Source organism: Aquarana catesbeiana, linkage group LG11, assembly GCF_042186555.1.
Source record: "Aquarana catesbeiana isolate 2022-GZ linkage group LG11, ASM4218655v1, whole genome shotgun sequence".
NCBI lineage: Eukaryota > Metazoa > Chordata > Amphibia > Anura > Ranidae > Aquarana > Aquarana catesbeiana.
The window spans coordinates 177,515,330-177,531,303 of record NC_133334.1 but is presented as its reverse complement, the minus strand read 5'-3'; the positions used below and the strand labels follow the sequence as shown (position 1 = coordinate 177,531,303).

Sequence of the window (15,974 nt, the reverse complement as noted above, 5' to 3'; positions counted from 1 at the left end):
ATTGTCCGATGGAGCTTACAAGCGGTCAGATTTTCCGCCAACAGCCTGCCATCACACAATTCCCGTGCGAAAATCAGATCGCATGTATGAGGCTGTAGGCTGCATTCCCACTTCAGCGTTTTGAATAGGGGGCAGATTTGCCGCAAATCTGCCCACGATTTGAAAGCGCTGATGTGTGAATGGCAAATCGCAGGACTCGCATTTGAAATGCCATTCATTTGAATGACACCTCAAATCGCAGGGGGTATCTGCCGCGATTGTAGCACGATAAATCTCGCTGCAATCGCAACACCACGCATCTCAGGAAGCATGTCGCCGAAAAGTAGCTCCTGAACTTTTTTGGGGCGACATGCTTCCCGCAAAACGCTGAAGTGTGAATGGAGCCTTAATGTTTAGAGGAAAAACATCACTGATTTGGCATATGCTCTAAGGCTGGATTTACATCTATGTTACTTTTGAGCGTTTCTACAGCACTTATTACTGTGCTTTCATGTTTTTTTACCACGATTTTGTGGCATTTTTATGCTTTTTTGGGGTAAATTTGTTGTTGAGCAGATTTAAAAACGTGAAACGCAAATTGCGGTAAAACGCAGTGAAACTGCTGTAAAAAACGCACTACATGCTTTTCTGCAGCTTCTCCATTGAAGTCTATTGAATAAAAAGAAAATTAAAAAAGCACCGTTTTGCATTGAAAAAAGTCCCTGAAACCTTTCCAAAAACGCAGAGGCACAAAAATGCATTGATGTGAACATGTTCCATAGAACCCATGTTAAAAAAAAATGTCCTGCATTTCTACAAAAGGCAACAAGCAGGAAAAAACGCATTGGTGTAAATGGATCCTAAGACCTGTGTTTTGAGCCCAAGCAGACCCCCTTTCCATGCAGATTTTAAGGAGAACCTTAAATAACACAAGCACATTTCTTTCTTCTTCATCATCATCACCCTAGACAGTAAAAATAACCTTATACTTTCTTGGATATACTTAAAAACTCAGAGAAGAGGGTTTTTTGACATGGTTTGTGAACCACCAGTAAAATATCACAACCTAGAGAAATGAGATCTTAGGGCTCTTTACCACCACTTTGCTAAGCGGGGGAACGATCTGCTGATCCCTGCTGAGCAGACGGATGACAGGTCTGTCTCAGCTCACTGTGCAGAGACGGACCTATCAGAGCCCTGCTCTCCTCTATGGGGACCACCTGTCTGTTTTCATCCGATTCCATCTGATTCCATCTGATCCAATCCTCCAGACGGATGGAAAATAGGGTCTCCATCCGTCTGGATTTCATGGACAGGATCAGATCAGATATCAGCAGGTGTCAGTGGACATGTCACTGCTGACATCTGCCGCTCCATAGAGATGACTAGAACGTCCGATCAGGTCCGCCTGAAAAACTGACAGGCGGACCTGATCGGAAGGCCCATGTAAAAGGGGCCAAAAGCTGGATACACACTATACAATTTTCTGTAGATTTTTTGCTTCAGATTTACCAAAACCATATAATACGAGGTCAAACCTTAAGAGTTTAAATTTGTATGCAATCAGGCAGGCCCTTGCAGTACATTTTTTTGGTAAACCTAAAGGAAATCCGACAACAAAACTTGCATAGTGTGAAAAAAGAAAACTGAAGCACTAATGTAGCTATAAATCAATATAAAATATGTTGAAACTATCACCATCTGTTGGAATGGTGCTTATATATAAAATCCTAAGCTATAAAAACACCCTGATATAATCAGTAAAGTGAATAAGTGCAAATAAATAATCAATCAATAAAGTGAATAAATGCAAAAAAAAAAAAAAAAATGCATCAAAAAAACATATACCCTGATATCACAATCAGTAAAGTGAATAGGTGCAAATAAATATATCAGTCAATAAAGTGAATAAATGCAAATAGATGCATCAAAAAACATAAGGGAACACACATCCCTAGATATATGTAGATGGGGGGAAAAAAAAAAAAAAAAAAAAAAAAAAAAAAAGCAATAGTGTCCGTATGTGTTAATCCAGCTGAGGTCTGAATGTCCAATCACTTGCCTTCGATAAACTTGCTTGCATTTCAATTCTCACAGATCACAGTTGAATGATGAATTACATTTGAAAGGTGAAGATTCACATAAAGATAAAAGAAAAACCATCATTGCGCAGTGTTTTTAAATGCTACAAGACTGGGCAAACAATGTAATCCACTCACATTTGCAGTAGCTGAATCGCTTTTGCTATAATGGTCAGACAGCTTCACCGCTCATACAGCTAACGCTGTGTTTGCCGAACATTGCAGAACACTATGCGAAGACGTCACTGACTCCTTCTCCCCACGCGTATCATCACGTCACGTGACATGTGATGATACGCGTGGGGAGAAGGAGTCAGTGACATCTTCGCATAGTGTTCGGCAAACACAGCGTTAGCTGTATGAGCGGTGAAGCTGTCTGACCATTATAACAAAAGCGATTCAGCTACTGCAAATGTGTGAGTGGATTACATTGTTTGCCCAGTCTTGTAGCATTTAAAAACACTGCACAATGATGGTTTTTCTTTTATCTTTATGTGAATCATCACCTTTCAAATGTAATTCATCATGCAACTGTGATCTGTGAGAATTGAAATACAAGCAAGTTCAAAGGCAAGTGATTGGACATTCAGACCTCAGCTGGATTAACACAGACACTATTTATTGCTTTTTTTTCCCACCTACATATATCAAGGGATTAGGGTTGCCACCTCATCCCTTTAAACCCGAACACATATTAATTACACAGGTTCTGTGGCTGATTAAGGTGGTAATTAAACTCACTTAGTGCCTTATCTGCATTTAATTAGCCTCAGAACCTGTGTAATTCAAAGGTGTTCGGGTTTAAAAGGGATGAGGTGGCAACTCTACAAGGGATGTGTGTTCCCTTATATGTTTTTTGATGCATCTATTTGCATTTATTCACTTTGATATATTTGCACCTATTCACTTTACTGATTGTGATATCAGGGTATATGTTTTTTTGATGCATTTTTTTTTGCATTTATTTCACTTTGATTATTTATTTGCACCTATTCACTTTACCGATTATATCAGGGTGTTTTTATGGTTTAGGATTTTATATATAAGCACCACTCCAACAGATGGGGATAGTTTGATAAACGCACCAACATATTTTATGTTGATTAAAAGTTGTACAGTGTGTATGGGGGTCTTACACTTTCAAAAATCAGCAGCTAGTTTTCAGAGCTCAGAACCTGTAAAACTCACACGTTCTCAATGTCTATCAGGCTGCTCTCTCTGCGATTTCCTTTGTTTTCCAGTGCTCTCTTCAGGTCTCTAATTTGATCTCCCAGCTCAGGATTCAGATCAAATTCAGCTGGGTATTCAGCTATCCAGAATCTGCAAATACAAAAAATGGATATGTTTACTGCAGAACTATCCCTGCTTATCGTAAGCGATACTTGCAATTTGAAAAAATAAATATTATAAGACATGCATGACCTCACAAGATGGCAAATTCTTTCCCGCTCAGTATCATTACCAGTATCTGAAGTGAACAGAGGTTAAGAAACTAAAATTCCTACAGAAAATTAGAACATAGGCATTGAACGAAAATCAGCATTCACTTCATCCTGTATGTTTTATTATAGTTTCATGGCACATGGAGTTATGTTTGTGATGTACAATTAAAGTGGGAGTAAACTCCCATATCTGACTTTTACCTATAGGGAAGCCTATAAAAAGGTTTCCCTATAGGTACTGTAAATAACTCCTAAACATACACCGTTTAAGAGATATTTACTGTACATGCAGTTGGTGACGTCACCGGCATATGCACTCTGAAGGAACGGCCACTCGGGCCATTCCTTCAGAGTCCTGTGCCATGAGCGGTGGCTCCAACGTACTTGCACAGGAGTGACATCACTGCTCTGGCCACTCATACAGCCAGAGTCTGCAAACCTGGAAGGAAGACCAGGTCAAAATGGAAGCCCTCTCAACAATGACACTGTGGCGCTGGAGGGCTTTGTTTTCAGGTAAGTTTCACATATGCATACTAGCACATTATGGCTTTACCTTGCAGGTTACAAAAATAGATAAAAACACACCACTTTACTATTACTTTAAAGTCACCGCTTAGTGACTTGTACCTACAAGTAAGCTTATAACAAATATACACTTGTCCCCTCCAGTACGCAGGGGGGAGGGGGATTTTGACCGTATACCTTTTACAACATGAGGCCAGCTGGATTTAGGAGCTGGAGGCGACCAAAGCACCTGGCCTGAATGATCGCTTAAAAGATGTATGGGTTTCATTTTTTTTTTGCTTACTATCTGTGACGGGAGGGCCCGTGGAACTCAGAATCCCTTGGAAAGTAGGGGATGTCCTTGTTTCATCTCCCCATAAACCTCTTATGTCTAAGTCCCCCTGTGCTCTCCTGGCACAGGGTGAGTGAGAAAATATATCTTGGACTCAATCGTGTATATATGTATATATTGTATGTTTGATTCTGTTGGGGACTCCTTGCTGTGGTCATTTGGGATGTGTGTCCCTGAAGAGGGAGGGGGGATTCCTCCAGCAGCCCCTCCTGCTGATAAGACTGATTCATACTGTTGGGACTCATACTGTGAGAAGATGCTAATGTCATCAACTCCACTCACCTGTCTGATGTCAGCTATAATGTGTTTAATGTAAATGAGTTTAATCTGGCTTACCACAGGTTCTAAGGGTATTCAACTCGTTTGTTCTAATTAACCCTGTGTTGATGTTTATGGTAATGTGTGTTGAATAGTCAATGAGCTAGGAGACGTAGTCACTTAGTCTGGGTAAAAGGATTAGTTAATTAGCTCATGTTAATTAGGTTAGGTTTTAGTCATTCTGCTGTGTATATTTGTGTGAGATCTCAAATAAAAAGTCAGTCCATGTTAGCAACAAGCAAGTGTCGCCTTGTTTTGTGCTCAGAGGTTGGAATATCTGATATCTGTATCCAGACTACAAGGAAGTGGTATACTGACGGAAGCACTCAAGCGGAGTGTGGGACGTTCCGTGACACTATCGATCCTTTTAAGCTACTAATACCTACAGAGCTTTCCTGTACTCTGAGAATTGCACCCTGTTAAAATAGTGTAAATTACCTGTGGGAGGAACTGCAGTCTTTATTGAAGTGCCATACCGACAATGGGAGTCTGGATCCACCCCCTTTCCTGTCATCTATGTGATTGATGTTTGCCTCCCCCACCCTCCTCCCTGCTGACAGCTGACCCTGAGCACATAGACGTGCCTTCAGTGATAGCAAGAGCAGTTCAGTGACTGTAAAAGAGATTGCTGAAGTGCTCTTTATACATATTCTACATGCCTGTTAAAAATATAATGCACAATACAACACTGAAGATGGGGACTCCTGTCCCCCCCCCCACCCCAGCACTGCAATGTATTAAACACATATCACTGTTTATTCACAAACAGATAGGAAGACATCAGCCACTTCTTTAAATTTTCTAAATGGGATGTGTAGAGAGCATCCAGGGATCGCTGAACATAATAATGTGCTGTTCTTGTGCCGACCACCCCCTCCCCCTCCTGATAACCTCGTGTATTCGAAGCCAACACAGGCATTGAATGTGAGTGGGGGGGGGGGGTGCAATCTGAGGACGCAGGGGGAAAGCAAAGCCCAGGAAATATCAGAGGAGGTGGTGGAGAGAGAGCACACAGACTGCAGCTGACCTGCAGCCTAGAACACAGACAGGAGAGCTCCTGGAGATGAAGACGGTGCACAACTTCTCACACTACTTCTGCTTCCTGGTTTAATTGTGTTGATAGGCTACTATAGCAACAGAGACAAGTGGAAAACGTGCACGTTCTGGCTTGCTGCTTAGCTGTGTGTGTCAGGGCTGGGCTCAGGGCTGTCTTTAATATTGATTGGACCATGGGCAAACCCCCCCCCCCCCCCCCATTTAATTTCACTCTCTACCTGCTCTGAGACATACAATGAATAGCAGCTAGACTTAAAATCAGTTTACTGTATCAGATCAGGCAGCAATTGTGAATAGTTGCCAGTGGTTACAGCATATCATTACTGCTTACTGACTGGTACAGTATTACTGCTCACTTATGGGTGGCTAGAGGTTACAGCACATCATCTCCTTACTGCAGGGGGGCATGATATACATATGAATGCCGCCTTTACTTACATATTGAAGCCACTGGCCACAGCTATTTACTTATGAATGCCACGGCTATTTACATATACAATTGTTTACACAACAATAAGACAGAGCTGGGCGGCATTAGTACTAGCGCTTCACACTGAGACATTGGGACAAAGGACAGGACTAAAACTTCAAAGGACAGGGGAATTTAAACTGGGATATTTGGCATCTCTCATGGCTTTAACATACTCGCCATAACAGAAACCTGGCTTCAAAATTTGGACTCAGCTTCTCCTGCTGCCCTCTCCATTGGTGGCCTCCATTGGACTCACTCCCCCAGACCCAACGGACAGAAAAAAGGTGGAGTTGGATTCCTTCTATCCCCACAAAGCACCTTCCAAGTCATTCCTATCCCTCCCTCTCCTTTTTTTTGAGAATCGCTGTATTAGTCTGTTTTCTCCTGTTTCTCTGAGGATTGCAGCAATTTATCGGCCTCCTGGACCGGTGTCACGCTTTGATGACTTTGCTGCCTGGCTACCCTACTTTCTCTCCTCTGAAATACCCACAATCATTCTTGGGGACTTCAACATTCCTGTCAATGTTAACAGCCCAAATACAGCTAAACCTCAACTTAACCTCATGTTTTGACCTAACAAAATGGACACATACTTCCACTCACTCCAATGGTAATACCCTTGACCTTGCATTCTCCCATCTCTGCAACCCTGGCAACCTCGCAAACACCCCTTTCCTCTTTGATCACAACCTCATTAGTTTCACTGTATCCTTGCTTCCAACCACCCAATGCTCCAAGCAGCAAACAATTACTTGTAGGAACCTTCACCACCTTAACTCTTCTCTATTCTGCTACTGATCACCTATATGACAATCTCTCCCTTGTTCTGACCTGACCTGGCCCCCTCTGTCTACAACAGTTCGCTCTCATCATCACTAGATGCACTTGCGCCTCTAACCACACGCAGAATCAGGCCCCGACCGTTACAACCCCGGCAAACTGACAACACTAGAAATCTCAAGAGACATTGTCGCGCTCATGAACGACTGTGGCATAAAACCAAATGCCTGCAAGACTTCACCCTATATAAATCTGCCCTTCTAAAATACAATTCCAGCCTCCATGCTGCCAAACAAATCTACTTTGTTTTTCTTATTAATAATTTGTCATCCAGTCCCCGTCGGCTCTTCTCAACCTTTAACTCTCTGCTTCGTCCCCCTCCCCTTCTACCCACTAACTCACTCACTGCCCAAGAGATTGCCAATCACTTCAAAGACAAGATTGATGCAATTCGTGAGGACACCTCCACTGTGCGTACATCTTCCCCACCCAACATACCTGGCCTAACAGCACATTCAACACTCTCCTCTTTTGAATTGGCTACTACTGAAGAGGTTACAAAACTTCTCAGTTGCCCACCTAACCAATTGTCGCTTGGATCCTGTTCCCTCACAACTACTAAGGTCACCCTCTTATTCTATCCTATGCTCCCTCACTCACATCTTCAATCTCTCGCTCTCTAGTGCACCTTCCTCTCCCCACTAACACATGCGCAGATCACTCCCATACTTAAAAAGCCCTCACTGGACGCTTAGTCCACAACAGTCTTAGCTCCTACCTCAGGGAAAATAACCTTCTTGACCCATTACAGTCTGCCTTTCGCTCACAGCACTCCACGGAAACTGCCTTACTAAAACTCACTAACGATTTACTAACTGCTAAAACCCACAGCCAATGCTCCATACTCCTAATACTTGACCTATGCGGCCTTTGATACTGTTGACCACCCGCTCCTTCTCAATAAACTACATTCCCTTGTCCTCCAAGATTCTGCTCTATCCTGGTTCTCTGCCTATCACAGGGCTCCTTCAGTGTCACCTACAACTCTGTCTCCTCCTCTCCATTGCCCCTTTCTGTGGAGGTCCCCCAAGGCTCTGTTCTTGGACCCATTCTCTTCTCTATCTACACTTCCTCCCTTGGTCACTTGATAACCGCCCACGGCTTCCAATACCACTTATACGCCGATGACACCAAAATCTGTCTACTCCTCACCTCACTCGGTCAGTCTCCTAAATCTCTCTAAAACTGAGCTATTAATATTCCCCCCTGCACATGCCCCCCTCCATGACTTTTCCATCAAAAACAATGCAACCATCAGGCCCTTCCCTCATGCCAGGGTACTAGGTGTAATCCTAGACTCTGACTTGTCATTTCAGCCCCAAGTCCAATCATTGTCAAAAGCTTGTAGAATTCACCTCCGTAACATCTCTAAAATTCGCCCCTTTTTAACAAATGAAACCACCAAGCTCCTCATTCACTGCCTTGTTATTTCTCGCCTTGACTAATGCAACTCCCTTCTCATTGGCCTGCCTCTCCATAGGCTATCATGAATGCTGCTGCCAGACTTATCCACCTTACCAACCGCTCAGTGTCTGCCAAACCTCTCCTCCAATCCGTACACTGGCTCCCAATCACCCAGCGAATTAAATTCAAAATCCTAACCACAACATACAAAGCCATTCACAACTCTGCCCTGAGCTACATCACCAATCTTGTCTCCAAATATCACCCAAATCGTTCCCTCCACCCTTCTCAAGACCTCCTACTCTCTAGCTCTCTCGTCTCCTCCTCTCATGCTCGTCTCCAGGATTTCTCCAGAGCCTCTCCCATCCTCTGGAACTTGCTACTTCCACTGCTCTGGCTATCCCCTACTCTTGCTACCTTCAGGCGATCCCTGAAAACTCATCTCTTCAGGGAAGCCTATCATGTCTCCAACTAATCTACCACTTCCATCAGCTCATTCCCCACATTTACAACCTTTTGTACCACCTGCCCCACCCTATTAGATTGGAAGCTCTTCTGAGCAGGGCCCTCTTAATCCTATTGTATTTCATTGTATTGTAACTGTATTGTCTTTTATATTGTAAAATGATGCGTAAACTGTCTGCGCCATATAAATCCTGTATAATAATAATAATAATAATAATAATAAATAATGCAGGGGGTTTCTCAACCAGGTTGAGATATACTTTGAGTTGATGGCCCAGGTGTTTCCCACGGATAGAAGCAATGTAGGTTTTGTGATATCTTTGCTTTCTAAGAGAGCCTTGGCAAACCCTCTATGGGAGACTCTACGTTGTCTTGAGTTACCCTAAGTTTGTGGCTTCTTTTAAAAAGGGTATTTGACGTTCCTGCACACTCCGCTTCTGCTGCCAAATGCCTCACGTCCATCAGAGTACGAGAACTTTTGCAGACTACGCCATTGAATTACGTACTCTTGCAGCAGAGGTTGCGTGGAACAATGAGGCCCTCGTGGCTGCTTTTTCTCATGGTCTCTCGAATACCATCAAGGATGAGATAGCAGCCTGAGATATACCCACTGAGCTGGAGAAGTTGATCAGGTTTGCCATCCTCATCGACTCCAGACTCGGAGAAAGACTTTTAGGGAGCGCTTGTGGAAACCTCCTGTACATTTGTCTCCGAGATTTGCAGTCCCACCCTTGCCTCCCTCACTTCCCATGCCTCCTGGTACAGAGTCGGTCAGTATAGATGAAGCCCATGCACTTGGGCTTCACGCGTCTCTCTGCGGATTAGAGAACCCTTAGGAGGAGGGAGAGATTGTGCCTTTATTGTGGCCAGGCAGGTCACCTTTTGAAGTCTTAAAGTCCCGTCCAGGGAATGCCCGAACCTTGAGGTCCTGTCACTGACAGACCTTAGGTGGCGTTGTTTCAGCCCCAGTTATCCTGAAGGATAAGCCCCTAGTTTTTGGTTACCCTTTCTTGGGCTGAGTCGTCCATTGAGATCCAGGCTCTAATCAACTCTGGGGCTGCAGGCCTGTTCATTGATGCTGCCTTTGAATCGAAGCACTCGATTCCGCTGCAGCTGCGTGACACTCCACTTGCCATTGAGGCTCTTGATGGGAGACTACAGCCTGCCCATGTGACTCATGAGACTGTTCTATTGCCTGTGGCCATAGGGGCTCTTCACCATGACAATCCAATTCCAAGTTATTTCCTCACCTAAATTTCTGCTGGTTATTGGTTATCCTTGGTTACAGAGGCACAACCCCTCTTGATTGGCTCCATGCTGAGGTTCTCTCCTGGTCACCACAATGCAGTAAGACAAGCTTCCAGAAGGTAGCCAAAGGTCCTGTGCACCTCTTCACTCTCCTCCCTGCCGGAGGAGCACCGTGATTTGAGATGTCTTTGACAAAGGTCAACCTGGTAGTTTGCCTCCACATCAGTCGTATGATTGCGCAATTGACCTTCAACCTGGTGCCATACCCCCTCGTGGCCGAGTTTATCCTTTGTCAGTCTTGGAGGATAAGGCCTTGGAGGAGTATGTTGCAGACGCACTTTCTCAAGGTTTCATCAGCAAATCCTCATTTCCTGCCGGTGCTGGTTTCTTTGTGAAGAAGAGTGGTGAACTGAGACCTTGTATTGATTATAAGGGTCTCAAGCGTTTCATGATTAAGAATGCCTATCCGATTCCGTTGATTAGTTATTCGACCACCTCAAGGGAGCAACGGTTTTCACAAAGCTTGATTTGAGAGGGGCATATAATCTCGTGAGGATTAAGGAGGGCGACAAGTGGAAAACTGCGTTTAATACCAGAACAGGCTATTATGAGTACCCTGTAATACCTTTTGGCCTTTGTAATGCCCTAGCAGTTTTCCAGGAATTAACATTGTCCCCCGAGATTTGTTGCAGTTATGTGTGGTGGTTTATCTCAACGATATCCTCATATTTTAGAAATCTCTGGAGAGCCACAATACAGATGTCTGTCGTGTGCTTCAGAAATTAAGAGAGAACGTTCTCGATTGTAAATTGGAGAAGTTTGAATTCCATCGTGAACAGGTTAAATTCCTGGGTTATGTAATTTCCACTGCTGGTTTTTTGATGGACCCAGAGAAACTTTCAGCAGTCCTACAGTGGCCCCGACCCATGGGTTTACATCCTCCGCAGTGTTTTCTTGGCTTTACCAACTATTATTGGAAGTTTATTCATAACTTCTTGCCTCTGGTAAAGCCCGACTGATATGACCAGGGAGGACAGTAACCCACAGAGTTGGTCTCCGGAGTCCATTAAAGCCTTTGAGAGTCTCAAAGCTGCCTTTGTTTCTGCTCCTGTGTTGGCACATCCTGATCCTACGTTACCTTTTATCCTGGAGGTTGATGCTTCTGAGACTGGAGTTGGCGCCCTTCTGTCTCAGCATCCTTGTGGCTACTTTTCCAAAAAATTGTCACCTGCGGAGTGCAATTACGAGATTGGTTACAGAGAGCTGTTAGCGATCATTTTAGCCCTGAAAGAATGGAGGATTTGGTCTGCAGACTGTGATTCATGTGTCCCCCCCTCTTTTGTGAGGGGGTCTTTTCCATTCACATCACTCACGCAGTTTGTGTGTTTTTAGTTGTTGGGCAGAGGTAGACCATAGGGGAGAACCCCCCTTTTTTTGGGGGGGTTTTTCCTCTGGCCAAAATTATAGGGGGACATAGGGATTGGTGTTTTTTCTATGTATTATGCTTTTTTAGGCAACAATTGTAGTTTAACTCATGCAGGTGTATGGAGATCTTTTTGTTTTTTATTTTTTCAGTGTTGATGTAGTCTAATTTTTAGAAATTCATTCGGTGAGTGCTACTATCTTGAATAGGCGGGATTCCCATCTTTGCTCTCTTTTTGTATATACCTGAAAGAATGGAGACATCGAAGGTACCATTGTGCCGGTTCTCATTCTTATTGACCATAAGAATCTCACATTCTTGTCTGAGACTAAACACCTCTCTCCCTGAAGGGCACGATGGGCTCTTTTCTTATCTAATTTCAATTACATGGTCTCATTCTCATACTTAGAATGTAAGGGCTGACGTTTTGTCACAACAAATTTTCCTCCACTTCCAAGATGGTTCCGGTTCCTGTGATTCCTCCTGATCGCATTCTGGCCACGGGTTAGCGCCAGTCTCAGTTCTCCTTTGGGTGACAAAATTCTTGCTGCTCAGGTCCATGCTCCTCCTGAGAAACCTTGTGACCGCTGCTTTGTCCCAGAGAGTCTCCGTACTGCTGTGCTCCAGACTTACCATTCTCCCAAGGCTGCTGGCCACCCTGGGAAGAATCAACTCTTTTGGGCCATTTCCCAACAATTCTGGTGGCCTAGTCTACATGCTGATGTAACCGCCTTTGTAGCTGCCTGTTCCGTGTGTGCTCAGAGTAAGACTTCAAGACACCCTCCAGTGGGCCTCCTACAACCCATCCCCAATGGAGAGAGGCCCTGGACCCTCCTGTTTATGGATTTCATTGTGGAGTTACCCAACTCCCAGGGCAACAAAGTTATTCTTATGGTGGTTGACCGGTTCTCGAAAATGTCTCATTGTATGCCACTTAAGAAGTTGCCCACTTCTAAGAAACTGGCTTCCATTTTTGCTTGTGAGAGCTTTCGCTTACATGGGCTACCCAAAGTGATTGTCTCGGACAGGGGTAGTCAGTTTGTGTCTCGGTTCGGGCAAGCCTTTTGTGCACAGTTGGGAATTCAGCTTGCCTTCTCCTCCGCATATCACCCGCAGTCTAATGGGGCTGCAGAATCAGTCCTTGGAGCAATTCCTACATTGCTATATTTCTGACCATCATAACAACTGGTCTGACCTCTTACCAAGGGCAGAGTTTGCTCACAATAGTGCCTTGACTTCTGCTTCGCGATTGTCCCAGTTTATGGCGAACGATGGTTTCCAGCCTTTCTGCATTAGAGGAGCATCTCCGTGGTCTTCGTTCCACTTGGGCACAAGTCCTGGAGGCTTGGCGACATGCTAATTAGAGATGAGCTTGATGTTCGGGTCGAACATAAGTTTGACTCGAACATCGGGTGTTCGCCCAACGGACATTATGGGGCGTTCGTGGGAAATTCGAGCGCCCGCGGAACACCCCATAATGAACTGTGAGATCGCAGTGCATTGCTGTATGATTGACCAAAGCATGCACCTGACCTGCATGCTTTGGCCAATTCCAGCGCACTCTGCTAACAAAGGCAAAATCACGCCCACACTATATAAGGCTGCCCTGTGTACTATTATTGGCGTGGACGGAGAGATCGTGTGATTTAGATTAAGCAGGCAGGTTATTCAGTTTGTGGCAGTATATATATACACATACATATATACATACACATACATACATACAGTCAATATATAAATATATATATATTTATATATTTTTTTTTATCAATAGGTGGGTTATCCTCTTTTCTTATTCTTCTGGGATATCCAAGCACAGTCAGGGTGGACTCCCAATCCTCCACCAAAAAACGATTAGAAAAAGACGGGACCAATGTTTCGATGCAATTTTTCTTTAAAGTTTCAAAAACATGGAAAGTGCAAACGTTCAAGCAGCAGCAACTGTACAGTATAGAGCATAAATTGCTCTTCCTCAGGCTTCTCTGGCTATGTGTGAAGACACTGATACAATTTCTCCTTTATTCACAACCAACATGATACCACACATGTGTACAATCTAATCATCACAATTAACAACCCACAGCGATAATAGAATTAACCCCATTCAGTCTTAGAAGACAAAGAAAAAACAGTGATGCTGTGAATCAGTAATATAATATATACAAAAAATCACCTATATACATATAATTACAAAAAATATGCCGTGTCTAGAATTTAAATCTCATCAGGATATTCAAATTAGCGGCATGAAATATCATCAAAAATTCATTCATATGCCCAAATCCCCTTAATGCACTCTAGGGCTTCTTTGTTTCAATAATCATCCAAAGTATGTAACAATTTAGAATTTCTCAAGCAGGGAATTATTCCACTGGATCTAAAAGGAAAGAAATGAAACATATATACGTATATATTATTAGAATCCCTGTATGTGCATCATAAGAATTTCTCATGTCAGTTTACCTATAAAAATAGATATAGATCATAGTCTCTATTCAACCCCCTAGGGTATAGAAACTGTAATCTATTAATCCACCAAACCTCACGCTTCTTGAGTTTCAAAATTCTGTTGCCCCCTCTTCTATCGCGGAACACCTCTACCAAAACCATGAAACGCAATTCCGATTCCGTGTCCCATTTCTGAAAAATGACGTGACACAGGGAGACCAGGTTGCAAATGTCTAATCGTACTGCGATGCTGTGCTATGCGATCCTTAATTTTTTGAGTTGTTTCACCCACATAAATGAGATTACAGGGGCACACAAGAATATACACCACATATGATGACTGACAGGTATAAAAGCCATTAACGATTATCTTTTCTCCACTCCTGGGATGAATATAGTGATTACCCTTTAACATGAGATTGCATTGAATGCAATTGAGGCATGGGAAACATCCCTTTCTTTTTTTGCCAAGGAATGTCATTTTGGTTTCTTGGGTATTGGTCTAAATTCCGATCGCACCAAGGTATCTCGTAATGTTTTATTTCGCCGATATACCTTCATGGGAATTTGCTGAAATTCATCTGAGGGTACGATCGCTTCAAAAGTGGCCAATGTTTTTTCACTATATTAAAGATTTTTTCACTATAACTATGAAATTGGAGTATAAATTGTATCCTTGGTTTTCCCTGTTTCTGTTTTCTACTATATATGCTGTCTTTTTTTAGGATCTTATACATTTCTTGTGCAATCAATCTATCTGGGTATCCCAGCTCTCTAAACTTAAGGCACATTTCTTTTAATCTACTGTTTCTAATTGTCTCATTACTAACAATCTGTACAACCCTGAGGAGTTGACTCCTGATCATAGACTTTAAAACATGAGGAGGGTGATAACGGCACTTCATCTCCAGGGGACGCATTGCTAGGCTGAGCACACGTGATGATATCGCGCCTGTGACGACATCGCGCCATGTCTACTTTAGCAAGGAGGCGTGATACACACGTGATTGACGGCGGCTTCGCTTGCGTTCCATGCAGGCGGAAGGCGCGGCTGATCTTGACGCTTCTTACATCATCCAGAACAGACCGCCCAGATCCACATACTTCCTATGCTGGATCCGGAACAGATCTCTGTGGGTGAAGAAAAACACCGCCCCCATTGTTTCATTTACAATTTTCTATATGCACTTTTCTTTAATCCTTTTTTTAATGCAAGGAGTCTAATAAAATTTTGGTATTACGTGGGAAAACGATTATAGATATATAGATATATATTACCATTCAGCATTAAGATGAGAGTGCTGGAACGCACACCATACACTAGGAAAGAGGCTTAAAACGCACGCGGGGCCGCCATTTTGGCAATACCCGGAAATGCATCTAATTAATGGGCACGAGCTGGATTCTCATTATGGGGGGTCACAGTACCTTTAAAAAGGAGTATGGCAGCAGTGGTAGGGTGCCCCAGATAAAGTCTGATTAGACGAAACGCGTCGGGAGACTACACTGCCTGCCACAATTTTATTACAAGTGCTTTTTTAATTACAGAAAATGTAAGTGTTTTACCTTTTAATAAATTAGTTATACCAAACATTATTATGCTATATGGCCCCCTTTTTTTTCCCTTATGGGCTATTTCACCGAGACCAAGCTACATGTTGGAGAGTTCCTTTTAAAGTCCTTGATGTAATCTGGACCACATCACTGTCTGGCTGAAAGACCCTACTTTATTGCCTGTTGGTAATACAAGCCTTACTGACTCATTGAACATACGTTTGTAGGAGTCCAACTCTTCTGGTAAGCCTGCACTGCTTCTACGTGGGGGATCCACCATATTTATTCCTTGTCTTACCAGCTATTCACGTGGTGAACAGAATCATTGTATCTACAACATGGGACTATATAATCTTTCAAAACTTTTTTCACATTTAACAGATATTTG

At 43.2% G+C, this 15,974-nt stretch overlaps 1 protein-coding gene across 6 annotated transcripts in view; it reads right to left on the bottom strand.

Moving 5' to 3' along the window:
• Nucleotides 1-15,974, bottom strand: part of RASGRP2 (RAS guanyl releasing protein 2) — a 1,629,940-nt gene that overhangs the window by 1,256,959 nt on the left and 357,007 nt on the right. For all 6 annotated transcript variants that reach the window (XM_073605066.1, XM_073605065.1, XM_073605067.1 and 3 more), the window contains exons 4-5: nt 3,483-3,533; nt 3,249-3,380 (exon numbers count right to left, since the gene is read on the bottom strand). In XM_073605066.1, the coding sequence (XP_073461167.1) occupies nt 3,249-3,380; nt 3,483-3,533 (183 nt within the window). The remainder of the gene's footprint in view (nt 1-3,248; nt 3,381-3,482; nt 3,534-15,974) is intronic.